The sequence below is a fragment of the Macrotis lagotis genome, chromosome 3 (genome assembly GCF_037893015.1).
Source record: "Macrotis lagotis isolate mMagLag1 chromosome 3, bilby.v1.9.chrom.fasta, whole genome shotgun sequence".
NCBI classification, from domain to species: Eukaryota; Metazoa; Chordata; class Mammalia; order Peramelemorphia; family Peramelidae; genus Macrotis; species Macrotis lagotis.
Genome location: NC_133660.1, coordinates 278,609,836 through 278,635,294, shown reverse-complemented (window position 1 = coordinate 278,635,294; position 25,459 = coordinate 278,609,836). Strand labels below are relative to the sequence as shown.

At 45.2% G+C, this 25,459-nt stretch overlaps 1 protein-coding gene across 4 annotated transcripts in view; it reads left to right on the top strand.

Moving 5' to 3' along the window:
- Positions 1-25,459, top strand: part of CTTN (cortactin) — a 48,529-nt gene that overhangs the window by 19,137 nt on the left and 3,933 nt on the right. For 2 of the 4 annotated variants that reach the window (XM_074230854.1, XM_074230855.1), the window contains exons 6-17: positions 1,976-2,086; positions 10,338-10,392; positions 11,532-11,642; positions 13,040-13,150; positions 13,683-13,793; positions 14,846-14,956; positions 16,845-16,900; positions 19,016-19,085; positions 19,484-19,632; positions 22,695-22,787; positions 23,494-23,680; positions 24,591-24,662. In XM_074230854.1, coding sequence (XP_074086955.1) covers positions 1,976-2,086; positions 10,338-10,392; positions 11,532-11,642; positions 13,040-13,150; positions 13,683-13,793; positions 14,846-14,956; positions 16,845-16,900; positions 19,016-19,085; positions 19,484-19,632; positions 22,695-22,787; positions 23,494-23,680; positions 24,591-24,662 — 1,237 coding nt within the window. The remainder of the gene's footprint in view (positions 1-1,975; positions 2,087-10,337; positions 10,393-11,531; positions 11,643-13,039; positions 13,151-13,682; positions 13,794-14,845; positions 14,957-16,844; positions 16,901-19,015; positions 19,086-19,483; positions 19,633-22,694; positions 22,788-23,493; positions 23,681-24,590; positions 24,663-25,459) is intronic. The other 2 variants (XM_074230856.1, XM_074230857.1) reach the window with 2 other exon arrangements.

The window sequence follows — 25,459 nt, the reverse complement described above, 5'->3', positions numbered from 1 at the left end:
ATGGGAAATGGGGAGCCTCTTGCAATTATTAGTTTCCTGCATTTTTACTCTGGCAAGAAGGACGCTGATATGAGTTTGTCACAGTCTGGCTCCCATGCCCATGATAGCTGAAGAACTGGAAAGGACTTCCGAGTTGTCCATGTTCAGTTCTCACATTTTACATAGGAGGAAACTAAGGCTGTAAGGCTCTGACAGGTGGCTGTCTCTCGGGACCATGCACACTTAGGACACCCACACGTGGGCAAAGCCAGCATGGCTCCTGCTTCTGCATCAGATGGCTGGGAGGGTCCTGGGTCATTGGATGTCCCTAAGGCAGTAGCAGTGGCTTGGGGAGCATATGCTGGACCCGGGGACTCTGCTCACTTGAGGGACTTGGTACCTGGTCACACTGCAGAGCTGACCAAGTTGCCCTCCACAAACCCATTGCTGGGGATGCCTCTGATACTTTGGAAACATGAGCAAGGGGCTCAAGAATGATTGGGGAATATTAGGGAGGGATGGGGAGAATTGAGACTAGGGCTAAGTTCCAGCTACCAATGGCCCTTTTTTTTTTGATAGCTAAGGATCATTTTATTTTCTGAAAGAGTGAACCAGGAAACTTGGTGGATCTTCTGGTGGCACAGCAAAGTGCCTGTCCAAAAGCAGGGTTGAAAAACAATGCCAATTATCTTCAACCTCAAAAACTGATTTACACTCTCAACAGGATTTATAAAATAATAATTCTGAAGTTTATGTAGCACCTTTCCTAAAGGGCGGGGGGAGGCATGGATTGCCGACTTCCATTCATTTCATTGTTTTAATCCTCTCAACCAGGAATTTTTCATTTCATTTCAGGTCTAGGCAGCACCAGCCCTTTGTAAGGGTCTAGAAACCTTCCAAAACCTGGCATTCATACCACCAAGTTTATGAGGCAAGATTATGATGTCCTATCAGTTTGAAAATCAACCTGTGTAGACTAGTGGACAGGCTCCTAGGCATGAAAGCACTTTAAGGCTTAAAAGATGCTCTCACTGCACAGTTGTAATAAAGATTACAAATGAGGAAACTGAGGCATGAAGAGGTTGTACCTTGCCCAAGTCCCACAGCCATGATCCCAGAGCTGGGATCTGACCCATGGCTCAGTCATTTCCTCGGGGCCAGGTCATCTCCTAGTTTTGCCCTCCTTTCTGTCAAACCAACTAAACGAAAGCATTCAAAGGAGATTTTTGCCCATCAAATGGGTGACTCCCCAGACCTTCAAGGTTGTTGCCAGTAGAAAAATCAAAATTCCAAATTGATAAGTTTTAGGTTTGTCTTTTTTCCTTTTGACAACATGCCTTATGACATATTTGCATCCATAGTGTATGTGACAAAAATGCAAATCAAACATATGGGTTCTAATTTCCATTAGAAATGCCTTAGCTTATTAAATGACAGAGAAAGGCAGCATGGGGGTGGGGTGGGGATACAAGGTTGAAGAGTGGGGAAGTTGGGGGAAAAGTCTGACCTCTGACTGTCCTGGCCTGTGTGACCCTGGATGAGAGGTGAGATGGTGGCAAAGGAAGTGCTGCCCCACTTTGGAAGACATCCCTTCCTTATCAGTCCACTGTAATAACTTTTCATCACTGCGATCTGACCCCGAAACCCCGTAACCCAATATCCTGTCCAAAGGAAAGCTCACTGGTTGCGGCTCATCCTTTGGTCCTGATGCTGTCTCGGCTTGGCTGATGGGCAACCTTTTTAGTAATTAAAGGATGGCAATTTCTGTGTTCACTAATGGTTACAACAGCCAGGCCATCATAGATGCCCTGAGAAAATAGCACGTCTTAGCTGTGAATCCTTTTGGAACAAAAATTAATTCTGCCTTCCCCCACTTCCCCACCCCGCCTTCCCCTTTTCTCTGGACCAAGAGCTTCTTGGTGTTTTCCTTTGCCTCAAGTAATAAATAGAAGATGCTGCTCATCCACTGTTTAACTTCTCAAAAAATCTCTTGCAGTCTGCCGTTGGCCACGAGTATCAATCTAAACTTTCCAAACACTGTTCTCAAGTTGATTCTGTGAGAGGCTTCGGTGGCAAATTTGGGGTTCAGCTGGATAGAGTTGATCAGGTAAGTGATGGATTTGATGCTTGCTTCTGTGGCTTAGGATGCGGGGTACAGGCAACTTGTGTCCCCAGGGGCTGGCATTTCAGGGAGCAGACTTGGACTAGAAACTCTCAGCTTGTGTATTGGAGAAAACATTTTAGAAAAATTATATTTCTGCCCAGATTCGTGTGATCTTTCAGTAGCTAGGTGGTTCAGTGGAGAGAGCACCAGGCCTGAGTTCGAATCCAGCCTCAAACACATCCTAGCTATATATGCCTCAGTTTCCTCATCTTTAAAATGAACTGGGAAAGGAAATGGCAAACCACTCTAATACCTTTGCCCAGAAAAATCCCCCAAGAGGTCATGAAGAGTCAGACGCAGCTCCAACAACTGGTCAACAATGGTCACAATGATAGAATCACAGAATCTGGAAAGGACCTTGGCAGTCTGCAAGCCCACCACTGCCATCCTCTGCTTTCACTTTCCTTTGATATCTGAGTAAGCAACAGCCCAGAGAATCGGTTCCTTGCTCAGGGTCCATTTGACAATGAGGGACAGAGCTGGATTTGAACCCGGACCCTCTGATTGCCAATTCAGTGCTCTTTTTTGGACATCTTTGAACATCTGTAAGACTGCCAAAGAGAGTTTGCCAGAAGCATAGTGCTCAGGAGAAGGCGTGCCACTTTCAAGACCACAAACTCAGGTTTTCCTGTCTAAATGATGCTTTGTTGTCATTCCTCCCTCTCCCTCTGACTCATAACCCTAGGCCCTACTCTTTGTTCTCAGGTGACCTCCAATCCTTTGACCTCTCCATTCTTTCCCAGGCCATAATCCCTGCATTGACCACACTCTTCTCCTTTAGGACCTGCCTCATAATAGAATCTTAATAAATGTAAATTGATTGATCTTTACCCCTTGGTGAACCAGTTCAATACTACCTTTTTCTCTGGAGTCCCCAGGCCTCTTGTCAAAGGTCTAGCCCTGCCCTCCAAGCTTCAGCCTTGGAATCATCTTCTTGCATTCACTGCCTTTATTCCTCCTACACCTGTGCTGTAAAACACAGAGAAGCTCATGAAGCCATGTTGATTGGATCCTCTACAAATTTGTGTCTCACTGGGCTCTCACTGTGGCAAGGCAATCCTTTTATACCTCCCTAAATCAACTCATTCTCTACAGTAGTTTTTCCAAACCTTTTCATCCTTTCTTAAACCGGTAACTCCCACCCTCTCAGCTGAGAACCAAGCCTCATATTAGTGAGAGATCCTCTTTCCTTATCTCACACCACCCAGATGACATCTGTCATTTTCTCCTCCTTCATCCCTGCCTCACCTAATGAGTAGCCCTTCTCTTTGACAAGACAAACCCTTCCACATGGGAAAGTGTTGACTCCTGGCTGCTTCCCTCCTGACTACAAACATAGCAATGCATTCACAATCTACAGTCATGAATCATCCATCCCTGTTGGTATTATCCCATATCTCTCTTCCCCATCATGATCAAAGGTTGTCACCCATGGGTACCTCCATTTCCTCCCCTCTCACCTTCTGAACTCTCAGCGATCTGGCTTCCAAGTTTAGTATTCAACTGAAAGTACCTTCTCCAAAGTTAGTAATGATCTGTCTCCTAATCACCAGACTAAACGGCTCTTTACTCAGTCTTTATCCTTCTGATAAACTTCTCCTTGGTGCTTTCTTTTCTCTAGGTTTTCATGGCACTGCTCACTCCTGGTTCTCCTTCTACCTGTCTGACTACTCTGAACACATCTTTGCTGAATTTTCATCCATGTCATGCCCACTTGCAATGGAGATCCCTCCAAGGCTCTGGTCTTGACCCTCTTCTCTTCTCTCCTGTCCTCTCCTGTCCTCCCCTCTCCTCCCCTCTCCTCCCCTCTCCTCCCCTCCCCTCCCCTCCCCTCCCCTCTCCTCCCCTCCCCTCCCCTCCCCTCTCCTCCCCTCCCCTCCTCTCCTCTCCTCTCCCCTTCTCTCCTCTCCTCTCCTCTCCTCTCCTCTCCTCTCCTCTCCTCTCCTCTCCTCTCCTCTCCTCTCCTCTCCTCTCCTCTCCTCTCCTCTCCTCTCCTCCCCTCTCCTCTCCTCTCCTCTCCTCTCCTCTCCTCTCCTCACACTTTTTTTGTTTGGTTTGTTTGATGATCTCATCTTCTCCAATGGATTCAATGATCATTTCTATGAAGATGATTCTCAGACTTCTCTATCTAGCTCTGTTCTCTTTCCTTACATCTAGACTTGCATCTCCATGCGTCTGTCAGACATCTCAGATTGGATGTTCAGTAGACATCTTACATTCAACCTATCCAATATGGAACTTATTCTCTTTTCCCCCAAGTCCTTTCATCCTTCCAAGCATCCCTGTTGCTGTCCTCACCAGCCTCCCAGTCAAGCTCCAGGCCTTCCTTGATTCTCTCATCTTAACCCACATATCTAGTCTGTTGCCAGGTCCTGTCTTTCCTACCTCTATACCATCTCCCAATTACACCCCCCTCTCTTGTCTGAAACTCCCCCTTTTCCTCCCTATGACCCTCATCACCTCTTGCTTCACTACTGCATTGGTGGCTGAGGAGGGGGCTCTGCCCGCCTAGGGTCTTGCCTTGCTCCTGTCCATCCTCCATTCACCTGTGAAATCGATCTTCCTAAAGCATGGATCTGACCTCTCTATTCCTGAAATCTCAGGCGCTCCCTACTTTCTCTAAGAGCAAATTTAAACTCTTCTTTGGTCAAAGCTCCTCATCATCCCATCTACCCCCTTTTCAGGAGTCCCTCTTGCCCTGAAAGAATAAATAAATCCACAAAAATCCACATGTAAAAAGAATTCTTTATCAACATATCTATGGCACAAATGGCTTCATAAGTAATAGTGCCAATCACAAAGTTTTTAGCAAATCTGATAGATAATAAATGACTGAAAGGAAGACTCCAGGGGCACCAAGAGGAATTATGGGACAATTATGGAGAAGAATTAAAAATACAGAATCTCAAAGGACATAACAAATGCCTGAATAAATTAAATTGAGGACAGAACTATAAAATATGGAGAATAAAGCTGAAAGCCTACCCAGAATACAGCTGAACTTAGAGCAGCTAATTGATATACAGGCAAAGGAATTGATTTGGGTCATAAGAGCAAGGAATACAAACCTTGGGTCATTAGGGATTCCCACAGCCAACACACAAGACCAGCACCTCTCATTAAGGAGCTGATGAGATGAAGCTTCCTGAGGAAAAGCAGGCCACACTTGGTGAATACAGAGGACAGTTCCAACAGGACGAAATCCTACCTGGACTTCAGCAATGCACAGATTATTGAATTTTGGAATAAAACTAAGAAAAGGAACTGGAAAAAGCTCTTCTGGCTTCAAGAAGGAAGGGAAAAAATGCTATTCTAAAACTCTACCAGAGCATCACTAGATTTCTGAAAGGTACCAAATGTCAAACGCTGTGCTTCCATGGAGAGCTGCTTCTGACCGATCTGTGCCTGGAGAGTCTACAAGCCAATGATGGAGTGACTACATACAGGAGGTGAAAGAAAAAGAAGCACCTGATCCAGAAGCTTCCTTTAGGAGCCTTTGGAGGGAAGGGTGTGTGTGTGTGTGTGTGTGTGTGTGTGTGTGTGTGTGTGTGTGTGTGTGTGTGTGTGTGTGTCTGTGTGTGTGTGTGTGTGTGAGAGAGAGAGAGAGAGAGAGAGAGAGAGAGAGACATACATATGGTGTGATTCTCTAGTAGGCTTTGACCTGGCAGCCAAGCTTGCTCCTGAAGACTTCTGAAACCTGAAAAGGTAGATTGGCATTTTCAAATCAGTAAAACAGAATTAGAATAAATATTAGCCTGAGTAAAAGCTGCTCACTTGAATGTGTTTGTAGGTGCCATTTTCTTCAAAGAAAATCTAGGAATAACTGGGTTAATGAAGGAATCAGAACCACTACCATTTAATTCAGGCTCCTCTGCTGGGCCCATCTCAAAGTGCTTCTAGCTCTCCTCTCCAGACAAATTGCACATTTCTCTCTGCTTATGCTATGTTTCAGCCAAAATGGCCTGCCCTCTACCTAGCACACTCAATGGCTCCATCTTCCATCTTTAAGCCTTTTCCCAGGCAGTTCTTTGTGCTTTGTCCCTCCTCACCTCTGATTCTTGCCTCCTTCAAGGCTCAGCCCAATTTGCACTCACCACGGATGACCCAGCTGATCCCTGGTGGCAGTAACTGCTGCTGCTTCTATGTCTTTTCAAATTCATTTGTGTTGACTTTGGACCTATTTAGCTATTTATTTACAACTGACGAAAAGATGATCAGAATATTTTGTATCAGAATGCAGCCAAACCAATTCCTAGGAACAGGAGACAAAGGAAATAGCAGAATTATTATGTAGACTAGATGTTTTCTTTGGGTCTGGCCATTCCACCAGATCTCGCGTCTTCTCATCAAGATCTCAGAAATATGAAAACATAGGGGCCAGCTAGATGGCACAGTGGATAGAGCACTGGCCCTGGAGTCAGGAGGACCTGAGTTCAAATGTGGCCTCAGACACTTAATAATTACCTACTGTGTGACCTTGGGCAGGCCACTTAACCCCATTGCCTTGCAAAAATTAAAAAAAAATATGAAGACATTATTTGCATTCCCCTCTCCCCCATTTCCAATGAAAGACCTAGAGTCAGGAAGACTCATCTTTGTGAATCACCAGCTATATGACCCTGGGCAAGTCACTTCCCCTGTGGGCCTCAAATCTTTATTTTTACAATGAGCTGGAGAAAGAAATGGCAAACCATTCCAGCACCTCTACCAAGAAGACTCCAGTGGGGTCACAAAGAGTCAGTCATGCCTGAACAACAGCAAGCCCTTCTAGATATGTTGTAAGTCTCTCATTGGTATTTGTAAGAATGTGACTTGATAGACTGAAAAAACCTTGAACTGATCCAATTCTGAAGGATGAAGGATAAAAGATAAAGGATGCTTTCTACCTTCAGAATGAGAACAGATGTATTCTGAGTGCAGAGTGAAGCAGACTTTGTTATTTCACTTTATTTTTCTTTCTTTTTTTTTGGCCTGTATTTTCTTTTGCAACATGACTAATATGGAAATATGTTTTACATGACTGCACATGAACAGTCTTATCAAACTACTGCCTTCTCAAGGAGGGGGAAGGGAGGGAAAGAATTTGGAATTCATAATTAAAAAATAATCTTAAAATTATTTTTCACATAATTAGGAAAAATAAAATATTTGCAGTTTTTAAGAAAAAATATTGAAATGCCCTGGGGTCCCACCCTGAACACTTATCGCGTAAGTGACCTTGGAGCTGGCCTTGGTGTTTTCAGTGGTCTCGAAGACTGTGCCTACTCTAGTTCTTGTGATCTCCAGACATCAAGCTGCTCATTTGAATGTCTTTGTTTATAGGTGCCATTTTTGGGTCCTCATCAAACATGAGGTCCCCAAAGGGGGTGCTTCTATCACCTAAGTTGCTAAAAATGTCACTGTCAAAACTTCCCCCCCACTTCACATCCATTGTCCTTGTCTTAAGTCTCTTCTCTCACTGTGCTTGAGATACTTTGACTGAACAAGGCCAAAGAGCACTGACTCTGGTTGTTGTGCCCAAATGATTTGCCTCTATCACCCCACTAGTGATAAATCTTTTCTTGCTTGGCTGAGTTTTCACAGTCTCACTGGGGCCATATCTGAAGCCCTTTCAGGAAGAACCTGCCTGGGCTCCCTTCAGGGGCGTAGCCTTTGAGAACCCTGAGTCATCTCCGTGTAGGTTGAAGCCTTTGGAGGAGGATTCTGGTGGAGGAAATGATTCACAAATAGAGGAAGAAATGGGTGCTATTGTATACCTTTTATTTATGGACCTAGCCAAGACAGCTATACAGAATAATCATAGACCACTTCAAAATGAATATAAATACTCAGCTTCCTAAAGATATATGTCTATTTGATGCTACTCAAAATCAAATTCAGTTTATACCAGCTGTTCTAGGCTGATATAGTATCACATGACCCATTTGTGCTCAACCCGTGGTAGAACAGTCTGGGCTCATATTGGTCTATTCAGTCGTAGTCAGACATATCGCAATAACGTTTGTTCTTCATTCTCGAAGAAGGCCATGACATCAGGGAGGTGATGCCAGGATAAGCACATGATCTGGATTTGAGTGAGAGGGGCTGTGCTAAGTCACTGCCTCACTTTCTCTCCAGAGCCATCTGGGTCCAGTGGCCAGACAGGAATCAGGAGGACTGGACATGGTCCTGGATGTGAGGCAATCAGGGTGAAGTGACTTGCCCAAGGTCACACAGCTAATAAGTGGCAGGTGTCTGAGATGAGATTTGAACTCCAAGGTCAGTGCTTTATCCAACTTGAGTCTAATGCAGTGATACTATTTTGGTCCTCTTTGAGAACCAATATCAGAAATATTATCAACATAAAACAGCACAAACATTTTAAAAATCCAGAGCCCAAAACCAATAGAAAGAAATCTAGAAATGGAAATAGGACTGCTCAATCAATATTTATTAATCATTTTCTACATATCAGGAACTGTGATAAATACTGGAAATACAAAGAAGCAGAACTGTCCCAGCCCGCAAAGAGCTTGCCCTCTCCCAAGGGGATAAGTAACCATATTCTTGGTAGATAGATACAAAGTCAGTATATCAGAACATGGAAGGAACTGGGAGAAGGTCTTTGATAAAATTCAATTTAGGATTCTTACAGTGGTACAAAGGGAATAGGAAAGGAGAAAAAAACTAAAACAATAAAAAACCAGCGTCTATGTACAATGGAAAAACAGAAGATCTTGTTTTTATCCTTTGGAGAATCAGAAACAACTACATTTGGCCTCCTCCGTCTCTGATGGGCTATATGAAGAAATGGAAATGGTTCAAGTCCTTTAAAAAAGACAACGGAAGACTCAGAATTGCAGACTAAATGAACAATTTCAGTAACTGGTGGACCATTCTGCATTCACATGGACCGAGGAAAGCATTTGTTTTCTAATCCCTTAGTCATAGCAACCTTTTAGGTCTCAGTACAGCGAGAGGGTTGACCTAAATCCTTCTGAGGTCTCTTCCAGTTACAGAGCTTTGCATGGATCCTATTGTTTTTTGCAAGGCAATGGGGTTAGAGTCAGATCCTCTGGACTTCACAGTACCACCTAGCTGCCCCCAATCCTATACTTTTTTCTAATTTATGTGAAAAAAAATTGACCACAAAGGGGCACTAGGTGGCGCAGTGGATTGAACACTGACCCAGGAGTCAGGAGAACCTTGGTTCAAATGTGATTTCAGGCATTTAAAAATTACCTAGCCAGGTGACCTTGGGCAAGTCACTTAACCCCATTGCCTCGCATCCAGAGTCATCCTGATCCATATCTGGCCACTGGACCCCAGATGGTTCCAGAGGAGAAAGTGAAGCTGGTGATGTAGCACAGCGCGCCCGCCCACCCAATTCAATTCACTTGTTTCTTATGGCATCACTTCCTTGATGTTATGGTCTTCTTTGAGAACAAAGTACAAATATCATCAAATCAAATGACTTGCTATTTAACTTCCTGGAGCCTCGGCCTCCCAAGTCTGTTGGGCCGATGCTAATTTATGTAACTGTCATAAGGAATTGTGCTCAGCTGATTATTGGTTTCTTTTGTTATTTTGGGTTTTTTTTTTTTTACAAGACAATGAGGTTAAGTGGCTTGCCCAAGGTCACACAGCTAGGTAATTATTGTCTGAGATGGGATTTGAACTCAGGTCCTCCTGACTCCAGGCACCACCTAGCTGCCCCTCAGCTGATTATTGTTTAGGGGTTGGAGGAAGGAAAAAGGAAAAAAAAAATGAGTATTTGTATGACACCTACTATGTACAATGTTATCTCATCTTTTCCTCATAACCTTGTGAGGTATGTTCTATTACTATCCCCATTTTATTGTTGGGGAAACTAAGGCAGACAGAGGTTCATTTGCTTGGGGGTAACACAAGTAGGGAGTGTCAGAGGCTGGATTTGAGTTCAAGTCTTCTTGACTTCAGCCCATTACTCTATTTGCAAAGCCACCAGTGTCCTCTTTTAGAGAAAATGACCTTGTCAGAGGTAAAAGGCAGAGGGGAGAGGAAGTGAATCTTCATGGTTTGCCTAGCCTGATTATGGTTTAAGCATTAGAGCTGATAAGCTAACCTTTGGGTTATCTTTCCTATGGGTCCTGGGTGATGAACTGAATCCTAGTAACTTGGAGCTTAGGAAATGGTTTGGATCTTATGATGTGTATTCTTCTTTTGTCTTTTCTAGTCTGCTGTAGGTTTTGAATATCAGGGGAAGACTGAGAAACATGCTTCGCAGAAAGGTAAGATGGGGATGAGATACTGATGGAAGGAAGGGAAAAAATTCCCTCAATCAATCTGGTTTGAGAAAGAAAAACCAGATGCCTTTCAAAAACCAGGCTCTTGTATCAAGGAACCATTCATTTGCTTCTCTGGGACATTGTGGAGTTAGGCAGAGCCCCATGGTGCTTCCCAGTCTGAGGGAGTTCCCCTGTCCTCTGCATAGCCCTTCAGCCTTCCTCACTGGGCTCTTCATTGACTTAGTGAAGTCAATGAAAAATTGGCCTTTCAGCTTGTAAAGCCAAAAGCTCATTTTCTTTCCCTAACAAAATGGACAAGTACCTTCATGCAGCACCTTCTTGTGATCTGACTCAGCCTAGAACTGTTCTAGCTCACCCCTCCGAAGTGATCACCATTGTGTTTTATTAGGATGTAGTTTTTAGGAGAGCACCCCTCTCCCTTCTTCCTTGCACCCCTCCCCCCCAAAGAAGAGATTCCTTCATTCTTAGAGCTTCTTGCCTGGTGGACATCCTTAGGTGCTCTGAGAAGGAGCACTTTCTAATTTTTTAACACAACGAATGGGTTGTGCTCAGGAAAAGAGAACAATTTTCCAGAGGTGATTTGGGCTCCACAAGTCTCGGGGCGGTCCAACCTTCATCAAAGCCACCAGTTCCAGTAATAGTCCTTCATCTTGTTAGACCATGGCCAGTTCTTCAGGGGTTTCCACTAGAGGGCCACCAAGCCCATTCTCAAATGCTGCCATATCCACAGACTCCAAGAGACAAGAAGCTCTCTTCTCTTTTTTAAAGAGCTCAGATTTTATTTGTGCATGGAGGCCAATACATCCACACCATTGTAAAGGGCTGAATCTGCTGAGGGCGGCTGGAAGGATCCTGCATGGGAAAATTTGAAATGTCCCTCTCTCATTGCTGAATGCCAAGCCTGGCCCCCCCAAAATGTTCTGCGTCCCTCTGGGACGTCAGGAGCCGCCTGCTGCCTTGACCCCTGTTCCCCCAAGTCAGAGACCAAATGCTGCCAAGCCCCCAGCATCCTGGCTCTGCTTAGTGTGCAGAAAGCCTTTGTTTCATCATGCTCATCTGTCTGACGTTGCTTATCTTGACCCTTTTGTTGGCTATCATGCTTGCTCTCTCCATACACTTAGATTATTCTAGTGGTTTCGGTGGGAAATACGGCGTGCAGGCTGACCGGGTGGACAAGAGCGCGGTGGGCTTTGATTACCAGGGTAAAACTGAGAAGCACGAGTCCCAGAAAGGTTTGTATCCCTGAAGGATCCCCAAGGGGTGTGTGGTGTTGGGGGTTGTCGAGGGGCTGTGGGGATTGGAGGGTTGGTAAGATAGCAGCATTTATAGTCACTTGCTTTCTCCAGATCATTGCGAAGATGGTCATTTTGTTTTGTTTGCTAGGCAATGGGGTTAAGTGACTGGCCCAAGGTCACACAACTAGGTCATTATGAAGTGTCTGAGGCCAGATTTGAGCTCAGGTCCTCCTGACTCCAGGGCTGCTGCTCTATCTACTGTGCTACCTCGTTGCCCCCAGAAAAATTCTTTTTTTTTTTTTAAGTGTAGTCATCCTATCAAGCACTAGAAACTTACTTGACTTTTTACTGCTGTATGGTAGATAGGAAGCCAACTTCAGAGCCAATGAGACCTGTGTTCAAATCCTTCTGTTGACCCATTGTGTGACCCTGGGCAAGTCACTAGCCTCCCTGTGCTCTGGGCAGCTCTCTAAGTCTAGACACATAATTGCCCATCCACAAGCATTTTTATTACGACCAGGCTTATGAATTACCAGGTACAATTCTAGAATTAGGGGATATTTCAGCTTACAGGGAGTTGACGTTTGAATAGGACAGACCACAAGGGCATTAAAATACACACACAGCACATGTAAATATGTAATGCGTGTTCTACATAGTGTGCATGCCAGTGTATGTTATGTTATATAATATATAATAATATGTATATATGATATATTTCTACAAACATGCCCTATAAAACTCAAACAAAATGATTTTAAGTCCAAGGTGCTTTGGGAGGGGGAGAGCACAAGCCATTGGGGGATGAGGCTGACACTGGTCCTTTTCCTTTCCCTCCTCTGACTTCCTGTGATTCTTAGAGATTGGTTACAGTTTTTAAAAGATTTCCCTGGGGCGGCTAGGTGGTGCAGTGGATAGAGCATCGGCCCCGGAGTCAGCAGGACCTGAGTTCAAATCTGGCCTCAGACACTTCATAATGACCTAGCTGTGTGGTCTTGGGCAAGTCACTTAACCCCATTGCCTTGCAAAAAAAAAAAAGATTTCCCAAAGTAAAATACCTTTTAAGGGGGAGAGAAGATGGTGCTAGGCTGTTTCCAGGCTTTGTGTGAGTCTACATGTTGTCTCCTGTTCTCTTTGGGTTATTGGCTGTTTCCATGGCCATTACCCCCTGAGACAGGCAGTGCGGTGCCTCTGGGCCCTCCGGCTCTCCTCATTGCCCTGAACCCTCCGGTGGCTGTTGCTTCCTGGAGGTGCTTCATGCTCTGCTGACCAGGAAAGACATAGAGCCCGAAGCCAGGCAGTTTGCACGACTGGATTAAGTATTTTAAATGATCCTTTCTCTCTCTCTCTCTCTCTCTCTCTCTCTCTCTCTCTCTCTCTCTCTCTCTTTTTAGATTATTCCCGAGGGTTTGGCGGTAAATATGGCGTGGAGAAGGACAACGTGGACAAAAGTGCTGTTGGCTTTGAATATCAGGGCAAAACGGAAAAGCATGAGTCACAGAAAGGTTTCTCCAGTTTCCTTTTTAGTCTTGACTGTTGGACCCTCGCACAATGAGCCCTTGAGCCGATAGCTGGCTTCTTTAAAACAAAAATCTCAGACTCCAAAAATGGTTCACGGATATCCTCCTCCCTCTGCCTTTCCTGCTCTGATTGTGCCCCAGTAGAATCTGTACCTTCCTAGCCTTGTCTTGAGTGTGCAGCATGTACCCGTCCTTTGGTGACATGGTGAGACCCTGGGCCTAGCCAGTGGTGTTTGGAGTCGCATGGATTGGCGCTTCTCCTCTGTAGGTGCCTGTCTGTGTTGGGCTGACCGATGGATAGCATTGACCCTAGCCAGGAAGCTATTCCCAAGAAGGGAGGAATCCTTTCTTAAAGAGGATGCCCACTCACCAGCACAGAAGTCCCTTCCCAGGACAGCTGGGTGGGGAAGGGGGGGACACGTCCCTATTCTGCCTTTGGGCCGGCAGCGTGACCTCGGCCTTTTGCCCATTCTCCAGTTCTTTCTGTGATTCTTGTGGCCTTTTATTATGTGCTTAGACTATGTGAAAGGGTTTGGAGGCAAGTTTGGTGTGCAGAGAGACAGACAAGACAAGTGTGCCTTGGGCTGGGACCACCAGGAGAAAGTGCAGCTCCACGAATCCCAAAAAGGTACAGCCATCTTCCTCCACCTGTTCTCACCAGGGCCAAGAGAAGTCTCTAGCCATAGGTCCATCACACTCTACTGGTGGGGGTTGGGGTCTAAAGGGGCCTCTTGTCTTGGCTTGTTTGAAGCTGTCCTTTGCTTCCTGGTGTCCGAAGGAAACTCAGCTGTAGCAGGGTCAGCAGCTCTCGCAGGGCTTAGCAGCTCGCTCAAGGGTCAGCAGCTCTCGCAGGGTCAGCAGCTCTCGCAGGGGTCAGCAGCTCACCTGGGGCTTAGCAGCTCTCGCAGGGGTCAGCAGCTCACCTGGGGTCAGCAGCTCACTTGGGGGTCACCAGCTGGCTGAGGGGCTCAGGTTCTGAGATTATCATTTGCTACAGTGCAATGGAAAAGGAAAGGGCATCTTTGTCCCTCCCTGTGCACCCACCCCCTTCCTAATATTTAGAGAAGGAAATAATTGGAAGAATTAGGGAGAAGGGTCTTTTTTTTACTTTAAAAAAATATAACATGAAAACAAGGATATTGGGGAAGGAAAATCATTTTCTTTGAAATGGCTCTTGAACCCTCCTGTTATTTCCAAAAAAGAAATCTTAGCTATGTTCAGTGAATGTTAGTGTGTTTAATTTTAACCATGTTCATTTGACTCACAATGTGTATGTGTGTATGTGTGGGTGTGACATGTATGTCTTTCACATACACACAGAAGTATTCACTGGTGAGAAATGTTGAAAATGCTGTTATGAAGTCAAACTTGGGTGACATTACTATCTCTATACCTCAGTTTACTCATATGTGAATTGGGGATTTGGACCAAGTGCCCTTCCTTTTCGCCTGTAAGGACTTGCTATTTGAGTTGGCCCCATCTATAGCACCTACATTCCGAACCTCCAGAGAATGGGGCTTCCAACCTGGAGTCCATCTCCCCCTCACGATGCAAACTGTAGATGAGGTCTCGATTTCCCTGAGCAGTGTCTCTGGCTGTGTCACCAGTCTGTGTCTCTGTAACTAAAAGTGTGTTTTCCTCTCTTGGTTGTTTTCTCCGCTGTCACCTGTGGATTTTCAGATTATAAAAGTGGTTTCGGAGGCAAATTCGGGGTCCAGACCGAGAGGCAGGACCCATCCGCTGTGGGGTTTGAGTACAAGGAGAAATTGGCGCAGCACGAATCCCAGCAAGGCACAGTGGCTGCGCGGCCTCGGGCTCCTCGGGTTCCCTCTTCACCTTCCCAGGCAACCACTTGTACCACAGCCTCACCCAGACAGCACCTGTTGGGGGTGCTCTGTCCCTCAGAGCCCAGAGGCAAAGGGGTGTCCTTTGTTAGAGCGGGGAGCCCAGATCTGCCTTGGAGAAGGGCCGAGAAGCCCACCTCGGTGGGCTGCCGAGAAATCTCAGTGTTTCCATACCCTCCACTGACACAGTCGATTCTCTCGGCTCCCCAGAGGGTGATGCTCTAGTTACTACTGTTGACCTTCGACTTGGCCAGTCTTCTGTAACCTGCCCAAAGATCAGAGAAGATTCTCTCCTCCATCAGGAGGAACAAGTCACAAAGTGCAACTTTGGGGGCTTTTTAAGATAATGGTTTATTTGAGAGAGCTTCCTAATACTTCTAGGAAATGGGCTGCTAGGTGATACAGTCAATAGAGACCTGGGCCTGTAGTCAGAACGATGCTTCTTCCTGATTTAAAACTAGTCACTTCCTAACTGTGTCACCCTGAGCAAGTCACTTCACCCTGTTTGCCTCAGTTTCCTCATCTGTAAAATGATTTGGAGAAGGAAATGGCCAACCAGTTCAGTATCTTTGATAAGAAAACCCCAAATGAGGATGCAGAGAGTCAGAAATGACTGGAAAGTGGTTAAACAACCACCTTCAGAAAAGTCTGAAGTTTCTATCAGGCCCACTCTGAGTTAGGACTGTCTCGTTAAAGGCTGGCGGTCCTGTTTCACATGAGGCAGTCATTGAGGTTGGCTGTGGACTCTGCTGAAGCCCCCCAAATAAATCAGAAAGCACCCAGCCTAGGATTATAGGAAGGGAAGGAGTAAGCCGTTTGTGTTCAGTGTGACGTCTTTTTGTTCCGTTTGTGTTGTTTGTGGAGGAACAAGATGATGTGTTACTTTTGGCGAGCTCCATCCAGGCCTCAGGAGACTCAGTTGCCCTTCAAGGAGCTCTGTGTAGAACCTAAGGGTAAAACTAAAACAAACCATTCCCAGCTCCAAGTATTACGGGGGGGGGGGGGGGGGGCGTCCTGAATAAGTAGCACAGGGCAGTGTCTTTCCGATGTAGAGGGCCGTCTTTCCCCTTCATTAGATTCTTGCTTAGCTCTTAGGACCTGGACGGGTGGCCAGAAAAAATAGTAACTTCCTGACTTTGCAGGACAGATTTTAGGCTCTCATTATCACATAGCTGTTAGTAGAAATCCTGCAGCCTGGCCAGGAGAGGTAAGGGGCCTGGTGTCCATCTCCCAGAATGCATGATTCCAAACCCTGGATCTATGTGGGGCATAATTCTGCATGGACATTTGACTCAGCAGCAGACATTTTCCTGCCTCGTAGTTATTCCGTGGGCAGAATTCCCACATGGTCTTTTTCTTTCTTAAAAATAATCAAGAAAAATACCATTAAACTTGGTTCTTTATGCTCCTCAAAGACCAGAGCACACCCAAGAAACCCAATGGGAACCAAGTTGGCTCTGAGGGCTGGGAAGTGAGAGGCTGTGCTATGAAGTGGAGCCTGGTGAAGGACTTCATTCTACTCCTGTCCTCAGCACTTGGGCTGGCCCCCACCACCCTTCCCCTGCCCCTTTCTCCCTTCCCCTCCCCCAGCACGTGGAGAGCATGTCCGGGCCCTTTCTGTTTCTCACCCGCCCGTGGACCGAATGCTTGGAGGAGGGATAGAGCCCGTCTCTCACAAAACCCCTTCATCCATCTCGGACACTTTTCTTTTTGGTTTCCCTCGTGCTCCCCTGCATCTTCCTTTGGCCATTTTATCCATCTTGGTGCATGTGCCTGCTCTGAAGAATGTTCCCTCCTTCAACCTCACTCCAACCTGATCTTCTTCCCTGTTTCAGATTATTCCAAAGGATTTGGTGGAAAATATGGGATCCAGAAGGATAGAATGGATAAAGTAAGTATCCCATTTTGCCCTGTAGAATAAAGAGCATTTGTACCTGGGCATTGTGGTCTTCTGGTTTGGCTCAAGGCTCCTTCCCTTTGTTCTGGTCCTTCTAGGGAGACCTGGGAATTCCCCCCCCCCCCCCCGAAGGAGGTTTCTAATGACTAAAAACCTCAATTTCCCTTAATTTTCTTGTAAAATGGGCATAATAATAGCCTTTTCTCAGGCTTATTGTGTGGATCAACTGAGATATCTGTAAGTGCTTTACAAACCATACATTTATTATTTATTATTTTTTTAATCTTATAATTTTATTTTGCTTTTATTTTTTATTATCTTAATTATCTAATTTTTCATTATTAAGAGTGTTGAAATACAGTGTCCAGACATTTCAAAAACAAGTTAATGAACCCCAAGCGTAGAACCCTTGCTCGAAAGTATTTTAGTATTTCACCTTTTGTGATTTTTCTTAGAGTGTATCTTGAATGGATCCATATTTTAGAAGGTAATGTGGCTGCTAGGGGGCACCAGAGTATACAGAGCACTGGGCTTGGAGTCACAAGATCTTAGATCAAATCTAACCTAAGGCACTAGCTAGCAGGGTGACTCTGGACAAGTCACTGACCTGTTTCCCTTAATTTTCTTCCTGTAAAATGGCATCATAATAGCCTCTTTTCAGGCTTATTGTGTAGCCCAATTGAGATATTTGTAAAGTGCTTTCCAAACCACACTTTTTTTTTATTTTTTATCTTTTAATTTAATCTTGTTTTTATTTTTTATTTTAATTATCAGGGTGGCTAGGTGGCACAGTGGATAGAGCACTGGCCTTGGAGTCAGGAGTACCTGGGTTCAAATCTGACCTCAGACACTTAATAATTACCTAGCCATGCAGCCTTGGGCAAACCACTTAACCCCATTGCCTTGAAAAATCTAAAAAAAAATAAAGAATAAAAAAAATTTTAATTATCTAATGTTTTATCCTTTTGATTAGGAGGTAAAACAGAGTTCGTTTTGCTGTAATGACACACATGCATTCCCTTAAAGTAATAAATTCCCTAGAGCTTACGGGGAAACTCGGGGTTGAAGCATCACACTCAAACATGTTGTCAGTGGTGTGTTATAAAATAGATAGGAGCGTAATTAAAACCGCTAATATGGCTTTATATGTCCCATGGCTAAGAGACAGAACTACAGTAAATGGCAGTGGTGAAGCCTTGAACTGCTTCTCTGCCTCTACCCTGGCTCCCAGGTGGTGGCCCAGGCTGGCCAAGTCCTCTCCACTCATAACTCCAGGATCATGGCAGAAGAAGGGGTCGGGCTGCTGTGGGGGCTTCAGACCGGCTCCCCTCCTCCCCCGATGCCGCTGCCCCAGAAGATCCACAATCAGTGTGGCCCTTCACCTTCAAGAAAGACCTGCAGTTAGCTGGCTTCTGGAAGTGAGCCCCAGATGCTTGTTATGTGAAGCGCGGCACTTTTCTACATTCTGCTGCTTCTGGAGGATGAAATTGTGCTTAAGTAAACGCCAAATTTGCATTCTGGTCAGATTGTTCCCTAGCATAGCAATCTCTTGGAACAAATTTACATTTTCAAAACACTTGTTCAAGTAGAACTGATTGTATCTTTTGTCTGTCAGAGCCACCAGGAATGAGTGAGTTTGCAGATCCAAAAAGTGTAGACTTGACTCTTCCGGTACTTGTTCACTTTGGGATCATCTATCCATGGGGGCTCAGCCACTATTGGTTGTAGTAGTTGTGTGTCTCTTAACCATTCAACATGGAAACAGAAGCTTACAATCTAGGCCAAGGAGACAGACTGTCCCTAGACAAGGAGAAAAATCCCATTCAAGACCAGGACTGGAGGCTGGGGTTGGAGGGGTGTGTGTGTGTGTGTGTGTGTGTGTGTGTGTTTGAGGTCTCCTGGGTCCCAAGTTCTTGGGCCACTGCAGCAGTAGGTGGTTGAATTTGCGACTGTTCCCCTGGGAATGTGAGTGAATGTTTACAGACAATTTTTGAAATTATTATCTGTGTTGATAGGAGCAGTAAAGCCAAAGCCATATGATATGACACTTCCTGTCCAAGAAAGCCATGTGAAAACTCTTTTTTTTTCTTCCTTTCCTTTTTTTCATAGAATGCATCCACCTTCGAAGACGTTTCCAAGGTTTCATCAGCTTACCAAAAGACGCTGCCGGTGGAAGCCGGTGAGGCCCTTGTTTGTAGTTTCCCCTTAAAAATATTCAGTGGCAAGTCCTGGTTTTTACAAGTGTGAATCCGCAGCGGGAAGGTCTCTTTCCTAGAAGTCAAAGAAGCTTCTGGAGCTTTTCTTCTGGCACGAATCTTGTATTCTCTCTCTCACCCAGACTGTCCTATTGATGGGTCCCTTCTCATGAGGCTGATCAATTAGTCAATAAACATTTCTGAAGTATCAACTCTGGGTCTTTTTGCCAAAAAAAGACAAAAACAAAGTCCCTTCTTTCAAAGGGGTCACTGTTTTGTGCAGAGGTCAAGATACCTCCAATTATGGTGTTGTTGGAGGGGTGGGAGTACGTACATCCTTTTCTTCGGATAAAATAAAAATAAACCTTGTTTTCCTCCCTAGTGAACAGCAAAGCCAGCAACATCCGAGCTAACTTTGAGAACCTGGCCAAAGAGAGAGAACAAGAAGATCGGAGGAAGGCGGAGGCCGAGAGAGCCCAGAGAATGGCCAAGGAGAAGCAGGAGCAGGAGGAGGCCCGCAGGAAGCTGGAGGTCAGTGACTGTCCCAACTCAGGTCAGGCTGGGGAAGCGGGGTGAGTGAGGGAATCACCCTACCGGGTCAAAAATATTCCAGCTTGGCTTAAACACCAATCTAGATTTACAGGATGCACATTGGGCTGGCAGGGTCATTTAGCAGCTAGAATCCTGAGCTTGGAGGTCTTGGGTTCAGGTCTGACTCTGCCATTGCCCAGGTGGCCCCAGTCAACTGCAGCTTCCACCCAAGAAGCCTACCATGTTCACTCCATGGTTGTTGCCAAGATTAAATGGGAGACTTGGTCTTTCTCTCATTCCCCTCTTCACTTCCTCCCCTTCCCCTCCTGTCTATCTGTCAAATTCTTTGACAACCTGAAACAGTTTTCTGGTGATAACTTGCTGTAATCACTTTGCTAATATTTTACTTAAAATGTTTGCATCCATATTCATTAGGGAAATTGGTCTATAATTTTCTTTCTCTGTTTTGACTCTTCCTGGTTTAGTTATTAGCACCAGAGTAGTGTCATAGAAGGAATTTGGCAGACCACCTTCACCTATTTTTTCAAATAGTTTAGACAGAATTGGAACAAATTGTTCCTTGAATGTTTATTAGAATTCACTGGTGAATCCATCTGGCCCTGGAGATTTTTTCATAGGGAGTTCATTGATGGCTTATTCAATTTCTTTTTTCTGAGATAGGATCATTTAAGTATTTAATTTCCTCTTCTTTTAACCCAGGCAATTTATATTTTTTGTAAATATTCATCCATTTCACTTAGATTATCAAATTTATTGGCATACAGTTGGGTAAATTAGTTCCAAATTATTACTTTAATTTTCTCTTCAATGGGGGTGAATTCATCTTTTTCGTTTTTGATACTAGTAATTTGGTTTTCTTCTTTTTTAAACAAATTAACCAAAGGTTTATCTACTTTATTGGTTTTTTATATAAAAGCTACTCTTGGTTTTATTTATTAGTTCAATAGTTTTCTTGCTTTTGATTTTATCAATTTCACTTTTAATTTTCAGAATTTCTAAATGTGGATTATTTGGGGATTTTTAATTTGCTCTTTTCTTAATTCTTTAGTTGCACGCTCATTTTGTTAATCTCCTCTTTCTCTATTTTCTTCATGTAAGCATTTAGTGATATAATATTTCCCCTAATAACTGCATTGACTTTATCCCATAAGTTTTGGTATGTTGACTTGTTATTGTCATTATCTTGGATGAAATCATTAGTTCTTTCTATGATTGGTTGTTTGATCCATTCATTCTTTAAAATTAGGTTATTTAGTTTCTAATTAGTTTTAGGTCTATCTCTCCATGGCCCTTTATTGCACGTGATTTTTATTGCATCATGACTTGAAATACAATATTTCTACCTTTTTTGCATTTGAATGTGAGGTTTTTATGCCAAGCACGTGGTTAGTTCTTGTGCACATATCATGTACCCTATTTAATTTTCTCCAAAGGTCTATCATGTCTAGGTTTTCTAACATTGTATTCACCTCCCTAACTTCCTTCTTGTTTATTTTATGGTTAGATTTATCTAATTTGGAGAGAGAGAAGTTGAGTTCCCCAACCGGTATAGTTTTATTGTCTATGATGACCCGAAGGAGCTTTCTGAAGGTCCTTTTGACTGTAGAACTGAGAAGGATGAACCATCGAGTCATTTTGTAGATGAAGCCCAGAGAGTGAAAAGGACTCAGGCACTAAGACTTCAAAATGTCTATGATTTCCCATTGATCATGACAGCATGGTCCAGTGCTATCCCTGGAGTCGAGTGAATCCTGGGTTGGAGTCAGAACTGGCATTTCAACTTCCACTCTGGGCCCTTCCCACTGAACTCACAGCCTTCCAGGGAACTGCCTAAGGGCAAGAGGGGACCCTAGTGGTCATCTAGCTCAGCCCCTTGATTTTACATGTGGATAAACTGATGCCCAGAGAGGGCCTTGTGGGATGGCATCACTCTCCTGACTGGTGGATGGTGATGCCTTTCTGTGTTACTTCTTCATGAGTTGCTAAGATCCTTCCTCATGGACTATGCTAATGTCCTGGGGAATAAATAGAATTTAGGGAGCTACCCAGGAAGCAGGTATCGAATTTGAAATTCTGATCATGAGGGAGGGTCAGAAGCAGTGGGTGGTGTTGGACTGAATCTTCCCCATAAGATGCACCTGCCGATGCAGGCTGTGTCTCAAGCAGCCAGGCGAGTCCCTCATCAGCAGAGTGAGGAGCAGGACTGACCTGACTTGTCATTGGGCAGACCGTGATCCAGCTGACCTGGTGGCTGCAGGTCAGCCAGGTGGCCACGTATTTTACTGTTTCTGTTCTCCTTGTGTTGTGGACTGGACAGAGCTGGTTTTCCAGGCCTTGGGTGTCTGTCAGCCTGGTACACATTTCCTTTTCTGGAATCTGCCAAAAATTTTCCACTTCAGCCTGTCCCTTTCCTGTGCCTCCCACACTACTGGTTGGTGAGATAGGAAGCCAACCAGGCCCACTGGGGATCTCCTAGGCCTCTATGCGGACCACCTACTTCACCACATATTAATGGGAAGGGGCCACTCTACGTGACATGCTTTGGGTCTCACAGAGACAATATGGCCCTCCTCCTGGTGCCATGATGGAAAGCATCTTGACCACCTTGCCTTGCCCCAATTTGGAAGGTCAGGCTGCTGCTGTAGGGTCCTTCCCCTTTCTCTCAAGGCTCCCCCTTCTCCTGGCATTCCCGGTTGAGTCCCTCTAGCTTGTGGCTGTCATCTTGACCAAGCCATCACACCCTTCTCTAAAGACCCTTTATGGCTTCCCCCTTCTCTGATTGTCACCCTTTGGGGCAGCAGCAGGTTGGGATAGATGAGTTGGGACTTGGGTCATGATTTTATTTTGGGAAGGGGAAGATTCACATCAATTCTAAAGACACAAGCACGTGAGAGCTTAGATCCCATGAGGTGATTTCTTTCCTCATTTTGGGGTGGCTCTCCAAGTGCTGCTTTGGAAAGACCTGCTTTAAGGCTGTGACTGCAAGCCTAGGCTTTGGGGAGGGCCCAGCATGCTGACACGTCCTTGCTTTTGAATTGCAGGAGCAAGCCAGAATCAAGAAGCAAACTCCCTCTCCTCCTCCCAGTCCAATGCAGCCAGCTGAGGAGAGGCCCCCCACCAGCCCAGTCTATGAGGTCAGTGCCCGGCCTGGAACGGGAGAGCTCACTGTCATCTATTGCTAGCTCTTCTATGATCACCAACTCCCTTGTGATTGATCACTAGCTCTCATGTGATTGCTGACCCCCGCCCCCCAATCACTTACCTGCTGTGATCACCAAGTCCCCTGTGATTGGTCACTTGCCCGGTGCTCAATGGGGTGGACTCTAAGCCCTTCCTCCCGATCTTACCCCTACATAAACAAGACCCTTAGCTTGAAAAATTTCTGCTGCCTCCATTTCCTCTGCTTGTTTTCCCCGATGTCCTGTCAAGCATTAGCTGGGGGTGAAGACGAATGCCAGGGGTTGTAACTGCCAGCTGTGCCATTCTAGGGCATGAGGTCTGTCCAGCCTCAGCCCCAGGTCATCTCCCTATCAGATTTCTAAGTGGTATTAGAGTGGATAGAGGACCAGGCTGAAGTTGGGAAGACTCTTCTTCTTGGGTTCAAATCCAGCTTCAGATACTTACTAGCTGTGTGACTCTGGGCAAGCCACTTCACCTGCTTGCCTCAGTTTCCTTATTTGGAGGAATGATAATTGTCCTTCCCTATCAAAGACTGTTAGGATGAGGAAATAAGATAATTTCAGATTTCTCAAGCACCTGGCAGCCCTTCAGGTGTCCTGACTCGAATCCCTGACAATGGTGAGAATGACTCCATGTGGGCTTTCCTTTGCCTTCCCCCAGGACGCTGCATCTTATGAGGCTGAGCCAGGCTACAAAGGCCAGGGTACGATGTACTCTGGGCCCGAGCAAGAGGCCGAGTACACAGCTGTGCAGTCTGACTACCACGAGACCGTGAGCCAGCGGGGTCCAGCACAGGAGCCGGAAGCTGTGTATGAGACGGCAGAGTCGATGGCTCCCAATCCAGAAGGTGCTGACCCATGATCAGAGTCTGTATTGCCCAGGAGGCTTTGCCAGGCCCCTTGTGTGGACTCTCTTCCTAGGACACTCTTCATTTCCCATTGACTGCCTGAGTCCCTCAGGAGCTATTTATTGTGGATCTCCCCTCTGAGGGTGCTGGGGGCCTGGCGGGGAGGTGCTTTCACACTCTAAGACTTCTGTTTGAGGTTGGCATGGGCCATGGGCCCATCCTAGCCCAGCTGGAGCCAGGCTCCTTGTGGAAGCTTCTCTGGATGGACCCACGGTCCCAGTGTGGGGCATTGGGATGAATAATGGGGTTGGAGGGGTGAGGCCAGAGACTGGGGTCTCTCATTGACTTGATGAAAAAGGAGATGGGAAAGCAGATCTAGACATTCAGGGGACACTGCTGGCACATCTGGGGCCTTATGCTTTATATAGAGGAAATGTAAAAAATGAAGATTAGGAACTCCCATTCTCCTCCCTCCCCAAAGGGGACCAGAAATGGGATCCTGAGGATGGTGTTACTTGATTTGTCTCAGAGGAGAGGAGAGTCAGCATTCTAGGAAGGGCGACCAGCTAGTACAAGGGCCTGGAGGTGGGAGATTGGAACAGAAAAGCGACCAATTGGGCTAGGCCATGGAATGAAGGAATGGCAGCAAAATATAATAAGGTTGGTATGGGGCCAAATTATAAAGGATTTCCTGTACTGTGCAGCTGAGGGTATGTCTGAACCTGGAGATATTAAAATGCCACTGAAAGTGTGGTAACAGGGCCAGATGGGAGGCTGGATTGGGCTTTATATTTGCCTCCTTTCCTTTAAGATAGAGCTTAAATTTATTTCTAAAAATCAAATGAATTGCAATTACCTTTGTGAATTTATGAACTCTTAATGAGCCAACTCTTTTTTGGTTGACCTTTAGAGGAAAATGCTTACGATGAATATGAAAATGACCTTGGGATCACAGCCATAGCCCTCTATGATTATCAGGCTGGTAAGCAAATCACACAATGCTTGGAGGTTGGGCTGGGCCTGGGAGGCTCCTGTAGGCTTTGGGCTGATTACAATCATTTTCTCCTTGGTCCTTCTGTTTCATGAATGGGCAATCTTTTTTTTTTAATTAAATTTTACTTTTTCCAGTTGGCAAAAATCTACCCTTTCTCCTTCCTCTAATTTCTCAATTGAAAATGAAAGAAAAACAAAATCTGTCTGTTCTAAATGTACATAGTCAAGCAAAATAAGCCTCTGCATTGAGCAGATCTAAGAGAAAAATAGATTTATTTTGCATCTACACATTATACCTGCATATGCATTCTACAGAAACACGTATTCAAATCAGTATCTAAACACACTGACATTCACAATTGAATTATTTGTTTTGGGCTCAATTATTTATGTCAGCCTAAACAAGGGCGTGCGTGCGCGCATGCACACACACACACACACACACACACACTCACACATGCACACTCACACACACACACACTCACACACACACACACACACACACACACACACACACACACTCACACACACACACACACACACACACACACACACACACACACGCTCACACAACTTCTGAGTCCCTCACCTTACCGTGTCAATCAGAGTTCCCAAGTCTTTTTTGGGAGGGGGCATTTGTTGTTGCTGTTGTTGTTGCAAGGCAGTGTGACTAAGCAACTTGCCCAAGGTCACAAGCAATTATTAAGTAATTAGGTAATTATTATCTGAGGTCAGATTTGAACTCAGGTCCTCCTGACTCCAGTGCTCTATCTACTACACCACCTA